Source organism: Myotis yumanensis, unplaced genomic scaffold (genome assembly GCF_028538775.1).
Source record: "Myotis yumanensis isolate MYYU_CA2020_CCGP unplaced genomic scaffold, mMyoYum1.0.hap1 SCAF_4, whole genome shotgun sequence".
NCBI lineage: Eukaryota > Metazoa > Chordata > Mammalia > Chiroptera > Vespertilionidae > Myotis > Myotis yumanensis.
Genome location: NW_027223755.1, coordinates 104417730 through 104437021, shown reverse-complemented (window position 1 = coordinate 104437021; position 19292 = coordinate 104417730). Strand labels below are relative to the sequence as shown.

At 49.0% G+C, this 19292-nt stretch overlaps 1 protein-coding gene across 2 annotated transcripts in view; it reads left to right on the top strand.

Annotated features, from left to right (window-relative positions):
• Positions 1-19292, top strand: part of GTF3C1 (general transcription factor IIIC subunit 1) — a 91893-nt gene that overhangs the window by 41318 nt on the left and 31283 nt on the right. Inside the window, exons 7-16 of one of the 2 annotated variants that reach the window (XM_070413421.1) lie at positions 887-1048; positions 2837-2952; positions 4063-4378; positions 4938-5152; positions 7606-7742; positions 9261-9414; positions 12606-12709; positions 13493-13677; positions 15306-15581; positions 15823-15968. In XM_070413421.1, coding sequence (XP_070269522.1) covers positions 887-1048; positions 2837-2952; positions 4063-4378; positions 4938-5152; positions 7606-7742; positions 9261-9414; positions 12606-12709; positions 13493-13677; positions 15306-15581; positions 15823-15968 — 1811 coding nt within the window. The remainder of the gene's footprint in view (positions 1-886; positions 1049-2836; positions 2953-4062; positions 4379-4937; positions 5153-7605; positions 7743-9260; positions 9415-12605; positions 12710-13492; positions 13678-15305; positions 15582-15822; positions 15969-19292) is intronic. The other variant, XM_070413422.1, reaches the window with a different exon arrangement.

Here is a 19292-nt window from a genome sequence, read left to right as displayed (position 1 = left end):
AGTGCAGAATCGCTTCTCCCAGGTTGGGGACCTGCGATCCTGCCTGAGCAACTAGGCCCCTGTCGCTGGCGAGCTGTTGGATAATTGGCCCCTCTGTACCTCAGTTTCTTCATCTGCGAAGGGCCTTCTGGCGTTGACAGGATCCAATAAGTTAGCACATGTAAAGCGTCAGGCATTGTTGCTTTTCCTCGTGCCTTTGTCTTCTCCAGCCGTGGGCACTCACTGTCATTTTTCCTACGTTGTGCCTCCACCGTAGGTGCGGTGTGATGGTTTGAAGCCAGCCCAGTGTGAGGAAGCTTCTCTGGGTACCACCACTTGGTCCCCGTCGTCCTTCTTTTATTTTATGCATAAAAGCTGTTGCTGCACAGAGTGCTGTGTGGGTCTGTTATGGTGGCAGCTTTCACCTCATTTTGACTATTCTTTTGAACTAAATGTCTGCACTTAGAATCACTGGGTGAAAGGCTTCCTGAAATGCCCACCCTTTATTGGTAGTGGGTATCGGCACACTCAGAACAGGATGGTTTTCATCCTGTCAGCAGTACTGCCTGCGTGCCTGCTGTGCTCCGGGCAGTGTTCTGGGGGGTGGGGCGACTACGGTGGGAAAAGACAGGCCTGGAGCATGTTTCAAGCAGAGGCTGCTGTTTACTTAGTAGGACTGACAGGGCACGTCATTTCTCCTCTCATTTGCATTTCTTTGTTCACTAATTATGTCCAAAACAAAGAGCAGTTTTACGGAGTAAATTTTCAGGTCTTGTACCCCAAGACGTGCAGTTTTAAAAGTGTCAAACTCCATGCTGTGCGGGTCCTCTCTCTGGGTCTCTCTCTGCTGAAGTGCCCTCCCCCAACACTGTTCACTCATTGCTGGAGGCCGTGCCTGTGTTCCCAGGGACCGACGTCATGGTGCGCTGCCTGAAGCTGCTGAAGGAATTTAGACGGAAGATCGAGGACGACCAGGACGACGATGAGGACGAGGAGGTCATCTCCAAGGCGGTGCCCCCGGTGGACATCGTGTACGAGCGGGATATGCTCACGCAAACCTACGAACTCAGTAAGCCCCGTTCTCACACCTGCTTGCGGGCGGCTCCTGAGTGTTGGAGGCAGAAATGTTTGCCCGTGTGTCAAGAGGGCTTCGCTCTGGAGGCTGTAGCACAGCAGGAGGCACCATGGGTCCTTGAAGGGTGTAGGCTTTTGGATCAGATTTGAGTTTGAATCCTTGCTCTGCCACTTGTTAGCTCTATGACTTTAGCAAGTTCTCCAAGCCTCAGTTCCCTCATCTGCAAAATGGGGATAATACCCACGATGGCATGTAATGAGGACTAGGATTAAAACATTTGGTGAAGAGCCTGGTATGTAGAAAGCACTAAAAATATTAGCTGTTAGTTTATTACTCGAAGATTTGAGAGCCACCTACCATCTTCTAAAATTGATCTGGAGTCACTGCAGGCTGAGAATTCCAGTGACAAGTGGGGGGCGGGGAGGGAAGGTATGTCTCCCCTCATTCTTTAGCTTTCCTCTGGATCCCCTAAAATCCATGTAAGACAGCAGTGCCCCATTATAGTAGGTGTGGCTGCCGGTCCCTGTAGGGAGGGAACAGAGTAGAAGGTGAGGTGGCTGCCGGAGAGCTGATTCGGCCGCAGGACAAAGACACACTGGCAAGTCAGCACAGCATTTTTGACAGGCTGAGTGGCAGCTTTTATCAGCTGTTCCCATCTCTCAGAATGGGTTCCTCAGAACACAGTTTGGGAAAGGTCACCCTGGACCTTCTCCACCCCACCATTAGCATGTTACTAGTTCAGTTTGGGAACACATTCTGGTCACCTCTTTTCATCCTGGCATTTCTTTTTCTACATGTACAATACAGCAAACCTCCTTTATCCAGATTGGCTTTATCTGGTAGCCTCAAGTGTGTGTGAGTCAGGAAATAAAGGGGAAGATATTTCTGAGCAAAGAGCTGTGCCAGGAAGTCTGCCCTGCAGTTCGCGTGGACACAGGTGATGTGGCTCCTGCCAGGCTCCTTCCTAGGGTTGCCAGCCTCCAGTAGCCCAGCCCGTTCAGAAGGGCTTCTTAGTGATACAGTAACGGCACTGGGCGTGGCCATGTAGCAGCAGGAGCCCACAGACTAGATGGAGCCAGTGCTAAGGCACAGCCACCTGCTGGCCATGTAGACGGGGCCACCTAGCATGATCCCTTCCAGAGTCCTGCTGGTGGACAGCTGTGACAGGACAGTGATCCACATCGCCTCTGTGTCCACTGAGAAAGGCTGGGAAAACGTTGAAGTTCTTAGCTAAACAGTATTGGGATGCTTTTTAAAGGGATTCATTAAATTTATCTAAAGTCCATTCATGGGAAAGAGCTAACTTCCTGCTGCTGGAACTTAGTAGATCAGAAGCTGATCACTTGCCATTTGGATGGTGAGCACTTAAAAACTGGTGCTTAGCCCTGGCCGGCTTGGCTCAGTGGATAGAGCATCAGCCTGTGGACTGAAGTGCCCTGGGTTCGATTCTGGTCAAGGGCACATGCACGGGTTGCAGGCTTGATCCTTTGTGGGGTCATCAGAAGGCAGCCAGTCGATGATTCTCCTCATTGATGTTTCTCTCTCTCTCTCTCTCCCTCTCCCTTCCTCCCTGAAATCAATTTAAAAATATATTAAAAAAGAAAACTGGCCTTAGTGGTGGTATTCAGAGTGTTGGGAGGGGAGAGAGGAGGCATTTGTTTTCTTCTGTTTGTTGGTGTCATTGAGCTGAAATGCCTGCTTTAAAGGTGGGTGGGAATTGACGTGACTGGTGCGGAATGGCTCCTTTGCAGAGGTTGGGTTCAAGTGTATTGTTTCACACAGTTGAGCGCAGAGGCACAAAAGGAATTTCCCAGGCTGAAATCCGAGTAGCCATGAATGTGGGAAAGCTGGAAGCAAGAATGCTGTGTCGTCTTCTCCAAAGATTCAAAGCTGTCAAGGTAACATCGCGAGTCCTCCGGGCCATTCACTGTCTGGGTGTGCACACGGTGTGATCTTGAAGGAGTGTCTCAGCAGGTCAGAAAACTGACGGGCTGCCGTCTCTCGAGGCGGCAAATGCTGCCCGGGGCCCCATACTGTGGTTTTGTTAGTTTTTACTTCTTAAAAACTGAAGGAGTTGTCAGCATTGGAAAGTCAGCAGGACATGTGGCAGTACCCCCCTTCCGTGTGGGGCACCAGCTGCCGCGACAGAGCCTCCGGCCGCCCCTGCAGACAAAGCAGGTGCCCTTCAGGGCTCCACAGGCCCTCCTGGCCCCCTCTTTTTTATGCTACTTGTCTGGCTCCTGGGGCCTGAGCTGGCTAACTAGGCATGTCTGGAGTTCTCCTTTCAGAACTCAGACCTGCTGTCTCAGCCCTTTGTGCCTCACTCTCTTCTTCTGAATTTTTTGGCCACTTTGCTGGAGGGCAGTATTAGAATGAAGCTAATGATTGTAGGGCCCTTGGCACTGTCCATGACATGTGGTCGGAATATAAAAAATGCTGCTCTTCCTGACATTTAGGGCCCTGGGAGAGCCCCTCTGCCCTGTCCTAGAGGATAGAGTGAGTGTGGATTGGTGATGACCTCATATCAGTCCCCATGCAGTGGCTGAATGGAGCTGTGACCTCCGGGCCCTGACTCTCCAGTCTGTGGTCACAGGTCTAAACCATTGAATTGTACATAGCAAACCCTCACTGCTTACTAACCATTTCTTTATGGCCTAGTCCTGAGCCAGCCACTGGGGGCACGTGGAAGACCAAGTTAGGGCCTGGCATGAACTGGACTACCTGCAGGTCCCTAGCAAAGCATGTCTCGCAGAGCAGACACACATTCAGGATTGCGATTGAGAAAACTCTCCGACAGGCCTGTGGACGCAGGAGCTGAGGCTGCCGCGGCAGGAGACCTGTGGGGGAGCATCCATAGGCCCGACTGGGGCCCGGGCAGTGAGGTGGAGGAGACACAGGCGAACGCAGGCATGATAAGGAAATGGACACCGCAGGCCCAGGGGCCACCTGAATGCCTGTGTGAACAACACCCTCTTTTGAACATAATTAAACACATCTCACCTTCACAGGGATTCATGGAAGACGAGGGGCGGCAGCGGACCACCAAGTACATCTCCTGCGCGTTTGCAGAGGAGAGCGACCTGAGCCGGCAGTACGAAAGGGAGAAGGCGCGCAGCGAGCTGCTGACCACCGTGAGCTTGGCCTCGGTGCCGGAGGAGTCCCTCCCGCCTGAGGGAGAGGACACTTTCCTCTCTGAGCTGGACAGCGAGGAGGAGGGCAGCAGCAGCGGCAGCAAAAGGAGAGGCAGAGGGTCACAGGGAGACATGAAATCCTCCTTGAACTCCAGTCTCGGGAGCCAGCCTCATCACTCCACCCCCATCAAGGGTACGGTGCTCGGGTGGGAGCAGGGGCGCGGCCGGGCGCGTGTGCCTCGGTCTGAGCTACTGCCCATCCGCCTTGCTCTGGGTTTCTTCAGTAAACACCCTGTTCGGTTCAGCAGGCACTGAGACTGTCCTCAGTGCCGTCCTAGTTCGGGACCTGCTGGTGTCACCTACGTCACGTCATAAGTTTAGAGGAGACGGCCGTGCAGTCTGTCTCCTGGCTCCTTGGCAATGCTTTGGTTTGTGTTTTCACTGTTAAAGCGATGGAATCCCATAAGCTCCCTCAGTCCAGTCCCTCCAACAACCTAAGAACCCCTCAGGCTTTCAGTTTAGTTACAGAAGACATTTTCCTAATGCGTGGAGGGTGGTGCTGGTGACAGATTTTCAAATCAGGTGTCCAGCTGCGGGGGCACCGCCCTGCTTGCTGGGTTCACTGCCCCATCTTCACACTGAGCACGTGGGTCTTCTAGCCTGGGTGGGTCTGGGCTGGCTGCCAAGTGGAGAGGCCCCTCTCGCTCTCCCCTTGATGTGGCCGCAGTTCATTCTTTCTACGCTGCCTCCAGGTGGCTGGAAAGTAAACCTGCACCCGCTGAAGAAGCAGCCGACCTCCTCCCCCGGGGCTGCTGAGGAGAGGGCCTACCGGGGCTCTGTCGGGGCCGACAGCCTCCTGGACACCAGCAGCTCCTCAGAAACCACCTCGGCCTTCGGCTCCCACTGCGTGGAGAGTAACAGCGGCGACATAGCTGTGATCGAAGAGGTCCGGCTTGACAACCCAAAGGTGAGCGCGTGCCCACATGAGGGTGCGTCTTCTGCAGGAAGCAGCCTGCGGCAGGTGGACGTCAGCCTTGTCAGTTCTGTGCTTAAGGATCACAACAACCTCAGAGGCCTCAGATGCCGAGTGCTTGGTCCTGCCAGGCCGCAGGCGCTCGTCCACACACCACCTGACGCAGCCTTGCCTCACCCACCACACGTCACCTGCACTCATATCTAGAGTTGTTACATTTCCAACACCTTACACTTTCTACTTAAATTTGTTTTGGAGGGAAATGTATATGTCCAGTTTAGATGAGTGGTTCTCACTCTGGCCCAATTTTGCACCAAAATTTGATGTTTTTAATTGTCATGACCTGGGGGAGAGGGTGCTCCTGGCATCTAGCAGGGAGAGGCCAGAGGTGCTGTTACAGATCCCAGAATGTGCAGGACAGCCCACAGCAGCGACTCAGCCAGCCCAAAATGTCAGCAGTGCCAGGATTGAGAAACTGCTGCAGACAAAAGGCCAACATCATTACTATAAAAAGAGATAAACCATAAGATAGATGTAATGAAAATAAAACTATATTGGTACATTTGGGCCAAATACTGTTGTATGTCAGAGGGTTAAAGACACAGTACAATCAAACCAATGCCTTTTCATCAATGTAATTAGATTAAAAGACAAGTGATTCAGTTCGCTGTCCTTAGCCACCTGAAACTGCCTCAGATAATGGTGGCGCCTCCTGCACATTAGAAACACAGGGTCAGAGGGGGAGGCTCCCAGCAGAGAACAGACCTATGATCAGGGCGGCTTTGGATGCTACCGCTGCTGTTTTGTTCAGGCTTCACAGCAGCCCTGTGAGGTAAGTGTCAGCTCTGGTCCGGGAGGAGGACAGTGGGGCTCTAGGAACTGGGTGAGGTGCCTGCCCAGTTCATGACACTGAGAATTAGAACCCTCCTGTGTGCAGTTCCCACCCCCTCCCTTGCCTCTCCCTTTCTGTATGGAGTCCTGTGCTGTTACTCTCCCGGCTGCAGAAGGATTGGGGTGGAGGGTGGGAAAGGCTTTCTGGATTTTTCTAAAACCTTTCGTCCCTTTCCTGTGCATTGGATGCCATGCCTCCTCACTGTCGAGTCATGACTGGTATTGTCTAATCGAAGAGCCTAGGCTTGCATGCAAGTGGATCCCAGCCTGCCTCCTCCTCCTCCCACTTCTAATCAGGCCCACGCGTCTCCCTGCACGCCCTAGAACTCCTGTTGCTGGCTTCCTCACTCAGCTCTTTCTCTTCCTCTTAGAAGTTTGTTGCCAGAGTATTGGCAGGATCACATCCTTGTACTTGCTGAGGAGAGGGGCGTGAGATGGACTACCCTCAGGCCCCCATCAGAGCCTGCTCTAACGTGGCTCTCCAGCAGCCCACTCAAGTGTGGCCACATTTACTCGTGTTCTCCAAATGTTTGCTCTGAAATGCAAGAGAGAACAAAGGTCTTTGTGCCACTCCTGGGCCCTCGAGCTTTTCTGCCTGAACGGAAGAGCTGTGCCTCCTGGAGCTCCCGCAAAAGGCAGGGCAGCGATCTGTTGTGACACCAGCCCTGAGCGGCCTCCTCCAGCGCATTCTCGTCCTCCTGAAAGCGCCACTCCGAGCGAGGGGCCTCCAGAGAACAGGCCCTGGGCTGCCGTGTGGCGCTGATTTGTGCCAAGTGGTTTGCAAGAAGTATGTTAGAGTTGGAATTTCCTTTCACGGCAGGTGCACATTTCAGCTGTACCATATTTGATCTGAGAGAGCTGGTGGAGCAAGTTCATTTAGGCTCCTAGAGGACAGAAAGGAGCTGTGAGAGAGAAGTGAGCGTTTTGGCAGGAATAAGAGGGAGAAATGATCTTTTTTCTCCTTCCTCTTTCCCTCACCTCATCCTAATTTCCCTCGGGCAAGCTGCTTCTGTCTTTTATTCCCAGAGAGATTTCCCGTGACTTCCTACATTTGGAGTCAGAAGCCCATGGGGCATAACTTGTCCTGGCGCACATTCACGCTCTGTGCTCTGTGACCTGGACGGTTACTTCGCCCCACTGAGCCCTGGTTTCCTCTTTCGTAAAATGGGAATTTGTGATGAACAGAAGCTTTATAGAGTGACTGGCTTGGAGCTGTGCTCAGTATGTCAGTTTCTTGGGGGAGGACCCAGGGAAAATTGAGCGTCTGCTTTGTGCTGCTTCGGGGGGTGCCATAGTACATGCCTCATCTTCCAAAACAAAGAGCAGTTTTACAGTCTCCATAGAGTTCCAAGGCCGTCTGCTGCAGATGCCTTTGTTGTTTCACGGCCCTGAAGTAGTGGGGGGTGGATCCTGCTGGGGAAATAGTCCTCTTGGCTTCCTTCTTGAAACAGGGCATAGAAGTTCCCTAAGGAGGGAAAGTATGCCACAGGAGTGGTGTCTGCCCCCCAAACTGTGCTGAGCCCATCGTATTCTTGTGCTTTTGGTCCCTGTTCTAGGAGAGTGGCAGTTCCCAGAAGACTGGGAAGCACGGCCCAGGCCAAGACAAACCCCACGAAACTTACCGACTGCTGAAACGCAGGAATCTGATCATAGAAGCCGTCACCAACCTCCGCTTAATCGAGAGCTTATTCACGTAAGGAGTCTGTCGGTCTCGCACTAGGGATAAATCTCAGGCCAGGTAGTCATCACAAGGGCAGAAATGGCCGAGAGCCTCCCTGTATAGATCATGGTGTTCCTTGTAGTAGAAAGGATTTAGTTTGTTCTTGTGATTTGACAAGTGTGGACATTGAGGAACATCAGTACATGACAGGGAGTGGAGACTGAGCGTGAGCCGGAAGTCCTGGGGGAACAGCATGCGCCTTTCTCCCTCCTTGGAAACTTCGTGGCAGCAAAGGGGAAAGAAGAAACTTAGGCAGATAGTGGCATCGGCTAGAATCTCACAAGAAAGCAGAAATAAGAGACACAAGTAGAACTTCCGTGCTGGGGTGCCTCTGTTCATGGAGAGGCTCTGCACTCTGGTTTGGTCCTTCCAACTGCTGTTACCACCACCTCCTGGGCGGCATCTTCATGGCTCCTGAGGCACCCAGCATGAAAGGCACCTGAGTCAAGGCCGTGACCTCTCTAGGCAATGGGGAGGCCATCTGCAGACACTACTGCCGAGCTCCCTTCTTTGGTGCAGTGACGGGTTTGGACAAATGTCCCTACTGTCCCTGCCATTCCCATCAGTGATCTAGAAACATCGCCATAGTAACTCAGTAAGATCTAGAGCAGGGGTGGGGAACGTCCAGCCCCTGGGCTGTATAAGGCCCACAAAATCATTGGGTCTGGCTCTGCCAAGCCATTAGAAGTGAATTAATTAAATGTTTTACTACATATAGCAGGCTAATTCGTTGTTATTGTTAATCCTCACCCAAGTATATTTTCCCATTGATTTTTAGAGAGTGTGGAAGCGAGGGGGAGAGACAGAGAGAAACATCGATGTGAGAGACATTGATTGGTTGACACTTCCACACACCCCGAACAGGGCCAGGGATCGAGCCTGCAACCAAGATACTTGCCCTTGAGAGGAATCGAACCCAGTACCCTTCAGTCTGAGGGCCGATGCTCTATCTACTGAGCTAAACAAGCTAGGGCTAGCAGACTAATTTTTAAGTTGATAATTTTGTATGACCCATGAATGATAGAAATATCCAAGTGGCCCTTGGCAGAAAAAAGTTTCCCCGCCCCTCCTCTAGAGGGTAAGGTAAATGAGGAGAGGAATCAAAAAGAGCTTCCAATCTGAAGTGTCAGCAGTGGTAAGCTGGAGCATTCCTCGCTGGGTGTTAAATTGGCACAGAGACTTCGTCCAGAGGTTGCCATCATGGCTCCCAGCTTCCCTGCCATCGCATCACAAATCCTGTAATCTCTTGAGTTCCTGGTGAGAAGCCCAGAATGTGAAGCTGCTGCAAATGGTGGCTTGTCTTTAGCCAACTATTTATTCCCAAGAGAGATGATCTTTATCTCAAGGAGTCAGCCTTTCAATGGTGAAACCCCCTTTAATTCTCCCCCAATTTCTGTTGGATGCCATTAGGCATGTCTCAATTGCCTGGGTTGGGAATGGCCTTCTATGTTGAGGTTGGAAATATTAACTGCTTATTTTGTGATGCCCCAGGATTCAGAAAATGATCATGGATCAGGAGAAGCAGGAAGGCGTGTCCACCAAGTGCTGTAAGAAGTCCATTGTCCGCCTGGTGCGGAACCTGTCTGAGGAAGGGCTCTTGAGACTGTATCGGACTACGGTTATCCAAGATGGCATCAAGAAGAAGGTAACCACGGGCTCTCCGGATGCCTGCAGAGCCAACTGCTGCAAGTTTCCTTGTCCAGCTTCTCATATCCTTGTTCTATCTCTCTCATTCCTTTGTTGTCAGTCACTCGGAATTTCCTGTTATGCCTCCTAATTTGGGGAACAGGGTTCATCCCATCTTTCTGTGGAAGCTGGAAACAGAAGAGAAAAATAATGTAATTGGATCGTAGAGCAGCACGTGCCGCCCATGGCAGGTGTCCAGCCGTGGAAGAGAGGAGGGAAACTGAGGCATATGGACGTTCAGCAGCGTAGCGTGGGGAGTAATTAAGCAGCACTTAGGAGGTGGAAAATGTAGACTAAGCAGCAAGAACATTTTCCACAGAGATCGGAGGAAACATCTCCCAGAGGAAATGATGGCTGTGGCTCAGTTAGCTTGCACTGCTGTGCTTATCCGATGGGAACAACATATCTCTTCTGTCTCAATTTATCTGTTTCTGTACAATTTAAAGTTTGGGGCCATTCCCATAGCAACTGTAGCTCAGTGACTTTGCACATAGTCTAAGGCATAAATTTTTCAGGGTCAGAATAATTTGAGAGCCCAGCTGGGCACTGGGACCAAAGGGAATGGTGCTGCGGGGACAGTCACTTGTAATTTCCTGGTCTTTTTTTCTGACTGCACTTTAAATCTCTGCCTTAAGAGAGCTCTGCTTTGATGTTTTGTTTTCTTAATAAGCTGGCAAGGTCATTTCAGTTTTTTTACTTTATTTATTGAGACATTGAAATTTGAAAAGAGCAGTACAAAAAATGACTTCAGAAACACATTTTCTGCCATTCTGCGTTGACAGCACTCATCGATCTTTATGTCTGCTGTGAGTCCCCTTGACCGTGTTCCTCTCCCATCCCCAGCAGCCTGCCACTCAGCCCCTGAAGCGGTGGCAGGAGGCCTTCTGCTGCTGTCTCCCGTGGAAGGACAAAAGCCCATCAGTTGCAACACCTCTGATTTCTGTTGGTCTTCACAGAGCAGAGGTTTCACAGGGGAAAGACCTGTCTGGGCAGAAATTGAGGGCAAGAAAGCCTTACCCCATCTAGTCATGGAGAGGGGCAGTCTGACAGCGGTATCCCCTGTGTTTCCAATTCCTATTTGGCCCATAACTAGCAGGCAGAACTGGGGTGAGTGGGACAGGGGTGGGGGTGGGAGCAAGTGCAACGAGGACTCCAAGATGAAGGTGCCCAGACCGGGGACCTCTTGCCACAAGTACACTCGGTTCTCGAACTCAGTTCGTTCCGGAAGGCTATTCAAAAGCATTTTGTTCGAAAACTGAATCATTTTTTCCCTATTAGGAATAACGTAAATTGAATTAAATCATTCGACTCCCAAATGATTTCCTATTTTAACTTCTCTTACACACACTATGTCTAATGTCTATTTAATCTATAACAAACATTACTTAAATTTATCGAACCAGCCCCTGCTGGCCTTCTACCCCTACTGGCCTTAAACGAATCCCTTTCAGCACTGGTTACAGGGGTGGATTTTAGGAGGTTAGTGTGCAGCATCTTCACTTTTTCACTTACCATCGCCTCCCAAGTGCTCTCACAGGCTAACTACTTTTTGTTTATCCAAATCAACAGCAATTTTTCTGCCTCTTCAATTGCCTGTAATCATTGTTTTGTTACACTTTCATACTCTTAACATCAGCACTCTTGATGGCCTCTTTGTTTTAAAATTGTGCAAATAAACACAAAAATATTGACAGCACAATTTCCCGAGATGTTAATAAGAGGAGGTGTAGTGTTAAACTGACTCGAATTCTCCTTTGTTTGTGGCCTGAGAAATGCTTTTTGTCATGCTAATGTACCAACAAGAAGGGGTTGTCAGGTTGAGAACAGAAGTTTTGTTCAACAACGGAAACATCCCCCACCCTCACCCCACTCCCAACAACTTGGTAGAGAACCAAATTGTTTAAGATGGGAGATTTCGAGAACCAAGGTTTGACTGCACCACTGTAGTGGTGCCACTCCATGGTACCCACTTTTCCAGCTGGAAAGGGTTGCATATTGTACATCTGCCTCCAGAATACGCTGGCACCCGGAGCCTGGGCTGTCACAGGCTACCCCCCGGTCTCCTGGAGCATGCGGACCAGAGTTGCTCTGCCCCAGCACCAGCCTTGGCCCTGGCTTCCGCATCTGGCCACCTGCCCGTTGGGCCTGTGGAAAGTTGGCTGTGCCATTTGGCTGTGGAAAGTGGGGAAATAGGAATGCTTTGGATTTGTGCCATGCGTTTACATTCCCTGGGTGCTCCCTCGCTGTCTCTCATTTGAGCCTCACAAAACCACACAAAAGTTGGCAGGGCCTGAGGGAGGGGTTCCCATTTCACAAATGAGGAGCAGAGGAGACTGAGCCAAGGCAGCTTTTGGTGTTTTGTTTTCTAAAACATGAGGCGTTGCTGCCTATTCCCTATGACCCTCTTTCCAGTCATTTTTGGCTCGCAGCCTGCTGATCAGAGTTAGCCATTTAGAAAACCTCACTTTGCTCTCCCCTGCCAGTGACAGACAGAGAGGAAGCCTGGCTGTCCAGGTGCCTGGCCATTGTGTCCTGCACAGCTGTCACCCCACACCCTCTGCTCAGTTCCAGGTCATTTCCATTCGTCCTCCAGTTATCCCTCCGGAGGTGGTAACCACCCTAACTGCTCAGCTGCAGCACCTCGGAAAAGCTAAAACAACAAAAGCAGCTCTAAATCCTCTGCCAATTTGTTTAGAAGCGCACCTGGCAGGAGTCCCACAGCGGCACTCAGCGAGGGGAGATTAATGAAGGCGTTTACCTTTTCCAGATGGAAGCCCTCAGGATTCACAAGCACTTCTGGAACATTCTCAGATAGCAGGAGCGGGGCATAGGGAACAGCCCACCAGGTAGATGTGAGACCAGAGGGCCGTGACACCCAGCGAGGGCACTGCAGGGAAGACGGCTCTTTCTAGGCCAGAATTCCTCTCCTGAGCAGAGCAGCGCACTACTGATGGCAGAACTTGGTCGCTTGATGAGCGGAGGGATTTTGACAATGGGAAACGGTTCACGGCGCACTTTGCTTCGGTCTCATAACTGTCTTTAAGAAAGGTTCATGAACGGGGTAACCAGCACTCCACCAGGGAGCCGAGTTGTGGAGCTCAGTCTCCCTGAGCTCTTCCCACCCTTGGGGACACTGCCCTCTCTCTGCAGGTGGATCTGGTAGTGCACCCATCCATGGACCAGAACGACCCTCTGGTGAGAAGTGCCATTGAGCAGGTTCGGTTCCGGATCTCCAATTCAAGCTCAGCAAACAGGTGAGTAGCAGCACCCACAGGAATGCACGGGAAGCCGCCCGGTTCTGTCTTCATTCTGCAGCCATTTTCACAAAAACTTTGTTTAGTCTCGTGTGCTCTCAGTGAATTCACTTGGTTGGGCTTTGTGGTCATGACCCCCTAGTATGACAAGGATCAATATCTGGATTCTTTAAGAAAAAAGAAAATCCTTACATTTTTTATTCTATCCTAATTGTGGACAGAGCACTCCGAGTCACAGGCCCTGTGATGTGTGAAACTTGCTCCACCTCATAATGGCTCAGAACGATTCTAGTTGCCTTCCTGACGTCCTCTCTAGCTCTGCCCATAAATCATCTAATGGAGGGAAAGAAACTTATAGGGATGGGAGAGACTTCATAGCTGGGTCTGAACCACAGGTGGCCTGTGGATGAGCAGAGGCCTGGCTTGTGTGTCTTGCCATACATTGGCCACGTGTACTTTGAATCAGGTGCCAATTAATTTCATATTAATTTCCTGATTTCTGGCATTTCTGCAGTATCAGAGGACCTGGTCTGTCAGGCTCCCTTTCTCACAGCTGCCCCGTAGGCGGGGGTGCACTCTCCAGGTCACCACAGTCCTCATCATTCCCAAGTGTCTAGTGACCTGGCACATCTTATTCATTTAAAACACCTGCCAGGCCTCTAGGGCAGTTGAGTTTGAGGCCTCAGGACCAAATGGCTTCATCTGATTCATGAGGACAAACCGTGTCCTTTCTCTCAGCCCTTGGTTTTCTCACCATAACATTGGCTCGCGCTTGGTCTGCAGGCTTAAAGTGCCCCAGTCTGCAGTGCCTAAAGGGGAGGCCAAAGAAGAAGGTCAAGGAAAAGAGGACCCGAGTGGATCAGGAGACTCTCAGCCGAATGATTGCTCTAAACCAGAGAGCGGACGGGTGAAAAAAACGGATGAGAAAATGGGCATAACTCAGCTTAAAAATTACAACCCTGTAGTAGGTAAAAAGCAACTTCTTGTCAATGTCTAATTGTGTTTCCTTGGTTGTTTGCATGATGCCCTTTGAGTCACTTGGTGTACATTTAAGCACTGGACTGCAGTCAGGGAGTGAGGTCTGAATTACTGGCTGGGTCATGTGGGCTGGTCACATGACTTCCACTGGCATCAGTTTCCCTATCTGCAAGATGGAAATGATTCTTGCCCAATATACCTCACAAGGCTATTGCAAGACTCAGATGAAACTATGCTAGATCCTGCCCTGGCTGGTGTGGCTCACTCGGTTAGAGCATCATCGCATATACAGAAAGGTTGCAGGTTTGATTCCCAGTGAGGGCACATACACAGGTTGCAGATTTGATACCCTGTGGGGGTGCATATAGGAGGCAGCTGATCGATGTTTCTCTCTCACATCAATCTCTCTCGCTCTCCTTCTCCCTTTCTCTCTAAAAAAAGAAACTATTCTAAATCCCAACATGAGGAATTATTCACAAAGATTAATTTCTTTTGCTAACTACCCTTGGGCTGGAATATTCTATTTCAGAAAATCTCTACCTCTGCTGACCCCACGAGCCTTCTGGTAGTTACAGCCATTGGCGAGTTTGAGCATTCGTATACTTTTCTCAGAGTCGGGTCTCTAACAGAGCTGGCTCCTCCCTCATCCCCCATAAGCGCTCTAATGTAAATGTGTGGGGTCAAGTGCAGTGGCAGGACTTTATAATCCAGTGCCTCGTTGTTCCTCTCCTAGTCACAAACGCGTGTTGGTGGTGAGGGCAAAGGCAGCTTACCAGGGCACAGGCTCTGTCAGGCAGAAAGTGTCCTAGACCCGGGACTCCAGCAGAAGAGCCACCTGCGTGACTTCCTTTCTGAAGGCTGCAGTCACACAGCATGGCCTTCACTCTCCAGGTTTCATAGTTAGAGGGTGCAGGCGGAGAGGAAACGCGGCACGGTGCGCGCAGCTGCACAGCACGTGCACCTGAGTAGATGGGCTAGGCTGGCCGGGAGGAGGGGCCTCTACTCACTGTCCTTACCGCCCTCTTGCTGGGGAAAGAAGGAACACTTTATTTGTATCAACAAAGAAATAAGATACTTTAAAAGAACCTAGATTTTGGAATATTTTGCACAACCCCCGTCAGGACAGTTCTAAATGGAGGTATGCCGGGCCCTCATGGTGGCTCCCTCCTCCATTACACTCTGGCTCACCTCCTGTGCTCTCCTCCCTTGCTCCACCCTGTCATTCCAGCCTGTGGCCCTTCCTCGAATGTGTCAGGCACCTTGCATTACCCTGGGTTGACAGCCCAGGTTCTCTGTATGGTCTGCCCAGTGAGGACTTGTGGCCTTCCCTCAGGCCTCTCCCCGTGAGGCCTCTCCTGGCCTCTGTGTAGAATTACAGTCCTCCTCCCCGTCCCTTCCTCGCTTTATTTTCTGCACCAGCTATTTCCATCTGATGTATTTTTTTATTTAGGATTTTGGTATTGTCTGCCCTTTCCCACTAGAAAGTAACTTCCACGAGAGTAAGAACATTTCTGTCTCCCTGCCACCTGAGACATAGTGGCACACAACAGTTTTCTAGGGAATTGAACTGATTTGAATCGGGCTTTTCAAGCACTGCCTTCCCCCTTTCTTGCCTCAGTTCCTGGACTTGGGCGATCTATAGGATTTCTGCCCAAAATGGCTCGCCTGCGGGTGGTCCACAGGTTTCTGTGGTACCTGATCTACGGGCACCCTGCCGGCGACACGGAAGAGAAGCAGGGCCTCAGCAGTGAAAGAGCAGGAAAGCAGGAGCCGGGCAGGACCGGAGCCCCGCCCTCCTCCGGAAAAGACTTGGAGGCCTCCTTTGATGCCCCATCAAAGGACAACCAAGATGAAGAAGCCCTGGAGGCTGAAGTGGAGCTCCCCTCGGAGAAAGGTGAGATGACCCAGGGCAGGCCGGCAGCAGCGGACCCAAAGGGGGAGTCATGATGGTTTCTTGTTCTTGTGGGCTGAACTGGCAGAATCTCTGCACTGCCCCGATCACAAACTTTCTGAACCTCTGGGCTTCCTGCCTGACAAGTAGGATTTTATCAAAGTTTGTGGTAAGAGAGAACCAAGACCTACTAGAAGGTGATACCACCATCATGACTTGGACCCTGTCTCTGGTTTTCTCATAGTATATGTGGATGAAGCCTCATGGACACGCTACGTCCCTCCCATCCCAATCTACAGGGACTTCGGCTTCGGCTGGGCTCTTGTCAGCGACATTCTCCTCTGCCTGCCCCTCTCCATCTTTATCCAGGTTGTGCAAGTCAGCTACAAGGTACTGGCAGCTCCCAAGCTATACAGGGGCTGGCCCCTCAGCTCCAGGCCAGAGGGCCCATACTCACCTGGTCAAGCAAAAATGCCTCAAGACTGCAGTTGCCTGGATGGATGGATGGATGGATGGATGGATGGATGGATGGATGGTTGATTGGGTAGATGGATAGAGAGGAGATTGGATGGGTGGTTGGTTGATAAGTCAAAGACTTGTTCTTTTAGATAAATCAACTGTAAGACAGACAAATAATCATGGTGTAACAATACAATATTTATTTAGAAATTTGGTTTATACAGAAAAAGGAGGAAATAGAGATTACCCATAACTTTATCACTCAGACAGCTAGTGATTTTGGTACATTTTCTCCTAGTCTTTTTATCCTATGCCATGTTTGTGTGTACATGCATGTATATGTGTATATTAGATCTCCCATTTGTTTTTGTTTTTTTAACCGAATTGAGACTATACTATATTTACTCTTTTATGTGTGTTTTTTCCACTGAACAATATATTGTGTTTTCCCCATCATTGAGTTTTGACTTGATATTAGGTAAATTCATAGTATTCCTTCTATTCTTAGACATTTAAGTTCTAGTTTCTTGTTATTATAAATGACAGGTGATAATACCTCTTGGTAGACATATTCTTGGGAAGTTCCAACGTTTTTTTCTTTATGGTAAGGACAGAATTGGAATCACTGACTTCAGGGAAATCATCATTCTTCTTCTCTTTTTAATATAACTTATTAAGTGATCACCCCAATAAATCTAGTACCCACCCATCACCATACATAGTTATTACAATATTATTGACTATATCAGCTATGCTGTACTTTACATCCCCCTGACTTTTCTGTAACTATCAATTTTTACTTCTTGATCCCTTCACCTTCTTCACCCAGCTCCCCAGCCTCCTCCCATCTGACAATTGTCAGAATGTTCTGTTTCTGTTCTGCTTGTTTGTTTATTTTATTTTTTAGATTCCACACATAAGTGAAATCATATAGTATTTGTCTTCCTCTGTTTGACTTACTTCACTCAGCACAATACCCTCTGTGTCCATCCATGTTGTCGTAGATGGCAAGATTTCATGCTTTTTTATGGCAGGGTATGCCATTATATATGTGTACTTCTGTACCCATTCATCTATTGATAGACACTTAGGTTGCTTTCATATTGGGCTAAATAATGCTGCAGTGGACATATGGGTGCATATATCTTTTATTTATTGTTTTGGGTTTCTTCAGATAAATATCCAGATGTGGAATTGCTGGGTCCTTCTTTTTCTCTTGTTATATAGCCTGTGTTTTGTTTTTTTTACAAGTCAGTGGTTTTTTTAATTGAATTTATTGGAGTAATAAAATTCATTGGTTAATAAAATTATATGGATTCCAGGTATAGAATTCTAGAATACGTCATCTGTATATTGTATTGCGTGTTTGCCACCCCAAGTCTAGTCTCATTCCATCACCATTTATCCCCTCTTTACCTTCTTGTACCTCCTCCCAACCCCTTTCCCTCTGGCAATCACCATTGTCTGTGATAAAGTCTGTTTTGTCTGGTGTATTTATTGTTACCCCAGCTTTTTGTTTGTTTCTATTTTCATGAAATATCTTTTTTCCATCCCTTTACTTTCTATCTGAATTGAGTCTCTAGTAGACAGCATATGTAAGGGTCTTGTGTTGTTACTTACCCATTCAGCCTCCATATGTCTTTTTATTGGAGCATTTAAAGTAATTATTGACTGCCCGGCCAGTGTGGCTCAGCGGTTGAGTGTCAACCCAGGAACCAAGAAATCACTGGTTCAATTCCTGGTCAGGGCACATGCCCAAGTTGCTAGATAAGTGATGTTCCTCTGTCATCGATATTTCTATCTCTCTATCCTTCTCCCTTCCTCTATCTCTAAAAATCAATAAAAGATGTTTAAAAAATAAAATAGAAATAAAGCCCTCGCTGGTTTGGCTCAGTGGAGAGAGCGCCAGCCTGCAGACTGAAGGGTCTCAGGTTCAATTGCGGTCAAGGGCACATACTTAGGTTGCAGGCTCAGTCCCTGGCTCTGGTCAGGGCCCATACGGGAGGCAACCAATCACTGTGTGTCTCTCCTATCAATATTTCTTTTTTGTGTGTCTTTCCCCTTCTCTTCCACTCTCTCTAAAAATCAATGGAAAAATATCCTTGGTTGAGAATTAACAAAAATATATACAGATAAATAAATAAATAAAGTAATTACTGACAGATATGTAGTTATTACATTTTATTATTAATCTTTTAAATCTTAAAACCCTTTAACATTTTTTGTAATACTGGTTTGGTAGTGATGAATTCTTTTAGCTTCTGCTTATCTGGGAAGCTCTTTATCTTTCTATTTTATGATAGCTTTGCTGGGTGGAGTAATCTTGGTTTTAGATCCTTGCTTTTCATCACTTTAAATATTTCTTACCAAAACCTTCTAGCCTGCAAAGTTTCTGTTGAGAAATCAGCTCACAATCTTTTGGGAGTTCCCTTGTAAGTAACTAAGTGTTTTTCTCTTGCTGCTTTTAAGATTCTCTTTTTGTCTTTAACCTTTGGCATTTTAATAATGATAAGTCTTGGTGTGGGCTGCTTTGGATTCATCTTGTATGGGACCCTCTGTGCTTCCTGGACTTTCATGTCTGTTTCCTTCACCAGGTTAGGGAAGTTTTCCATCAGTTTCTTTAAAATGTATTTTTATTGATTTTAGAAAGGAAGGGAGAGGGAGAGATCGAAACATCTGTATATATAAAAGGCTAATATGCCAAGTGTCCCTTTGGGAATTTGACCGGGAGAACAGGAGTTCGATCACTCGTTATGACATGCATTGACTACCAGGGGTCGTCATGGAACATGGTGGGCAACCAGTGGTGGCGGCGGCAGGGCGCTGAGGGAGCAAGGGAAGGAGGAGGCGGGAAGGCAGGGGGAACCGCGTAGTGGTAGCATGTGGGCGGCAAGGGAAGGAGGAGGTGGGGAACCTGATTATCCCTGATTGCTGGCCAGGCCTAGGGGCCTTACCCATGCATGAATTTCATGCACTGGGCCTCTAGTCAATGATAAGACAGAATCATTGATTAGCTTCCTCCTGCATGCCCCCTACTGGGGATTGAGCCCACAACCCAGGCATGTGCCTCTGACCAAAATAAAACTTGGGACCCTTCAGTCCGCAGGCCAACGCTCTATCCACTGAGCCAAACTGGCTAGGGCTCCATCATTTTTTTACATAGGTTTTCAATTCCTTGCTCTCTCTCACTCTTCTCCTTCCGGAACTCCCATGATGCGAATGTTGATACGCTTGAAATTGCCCCAGAGGCTCCTT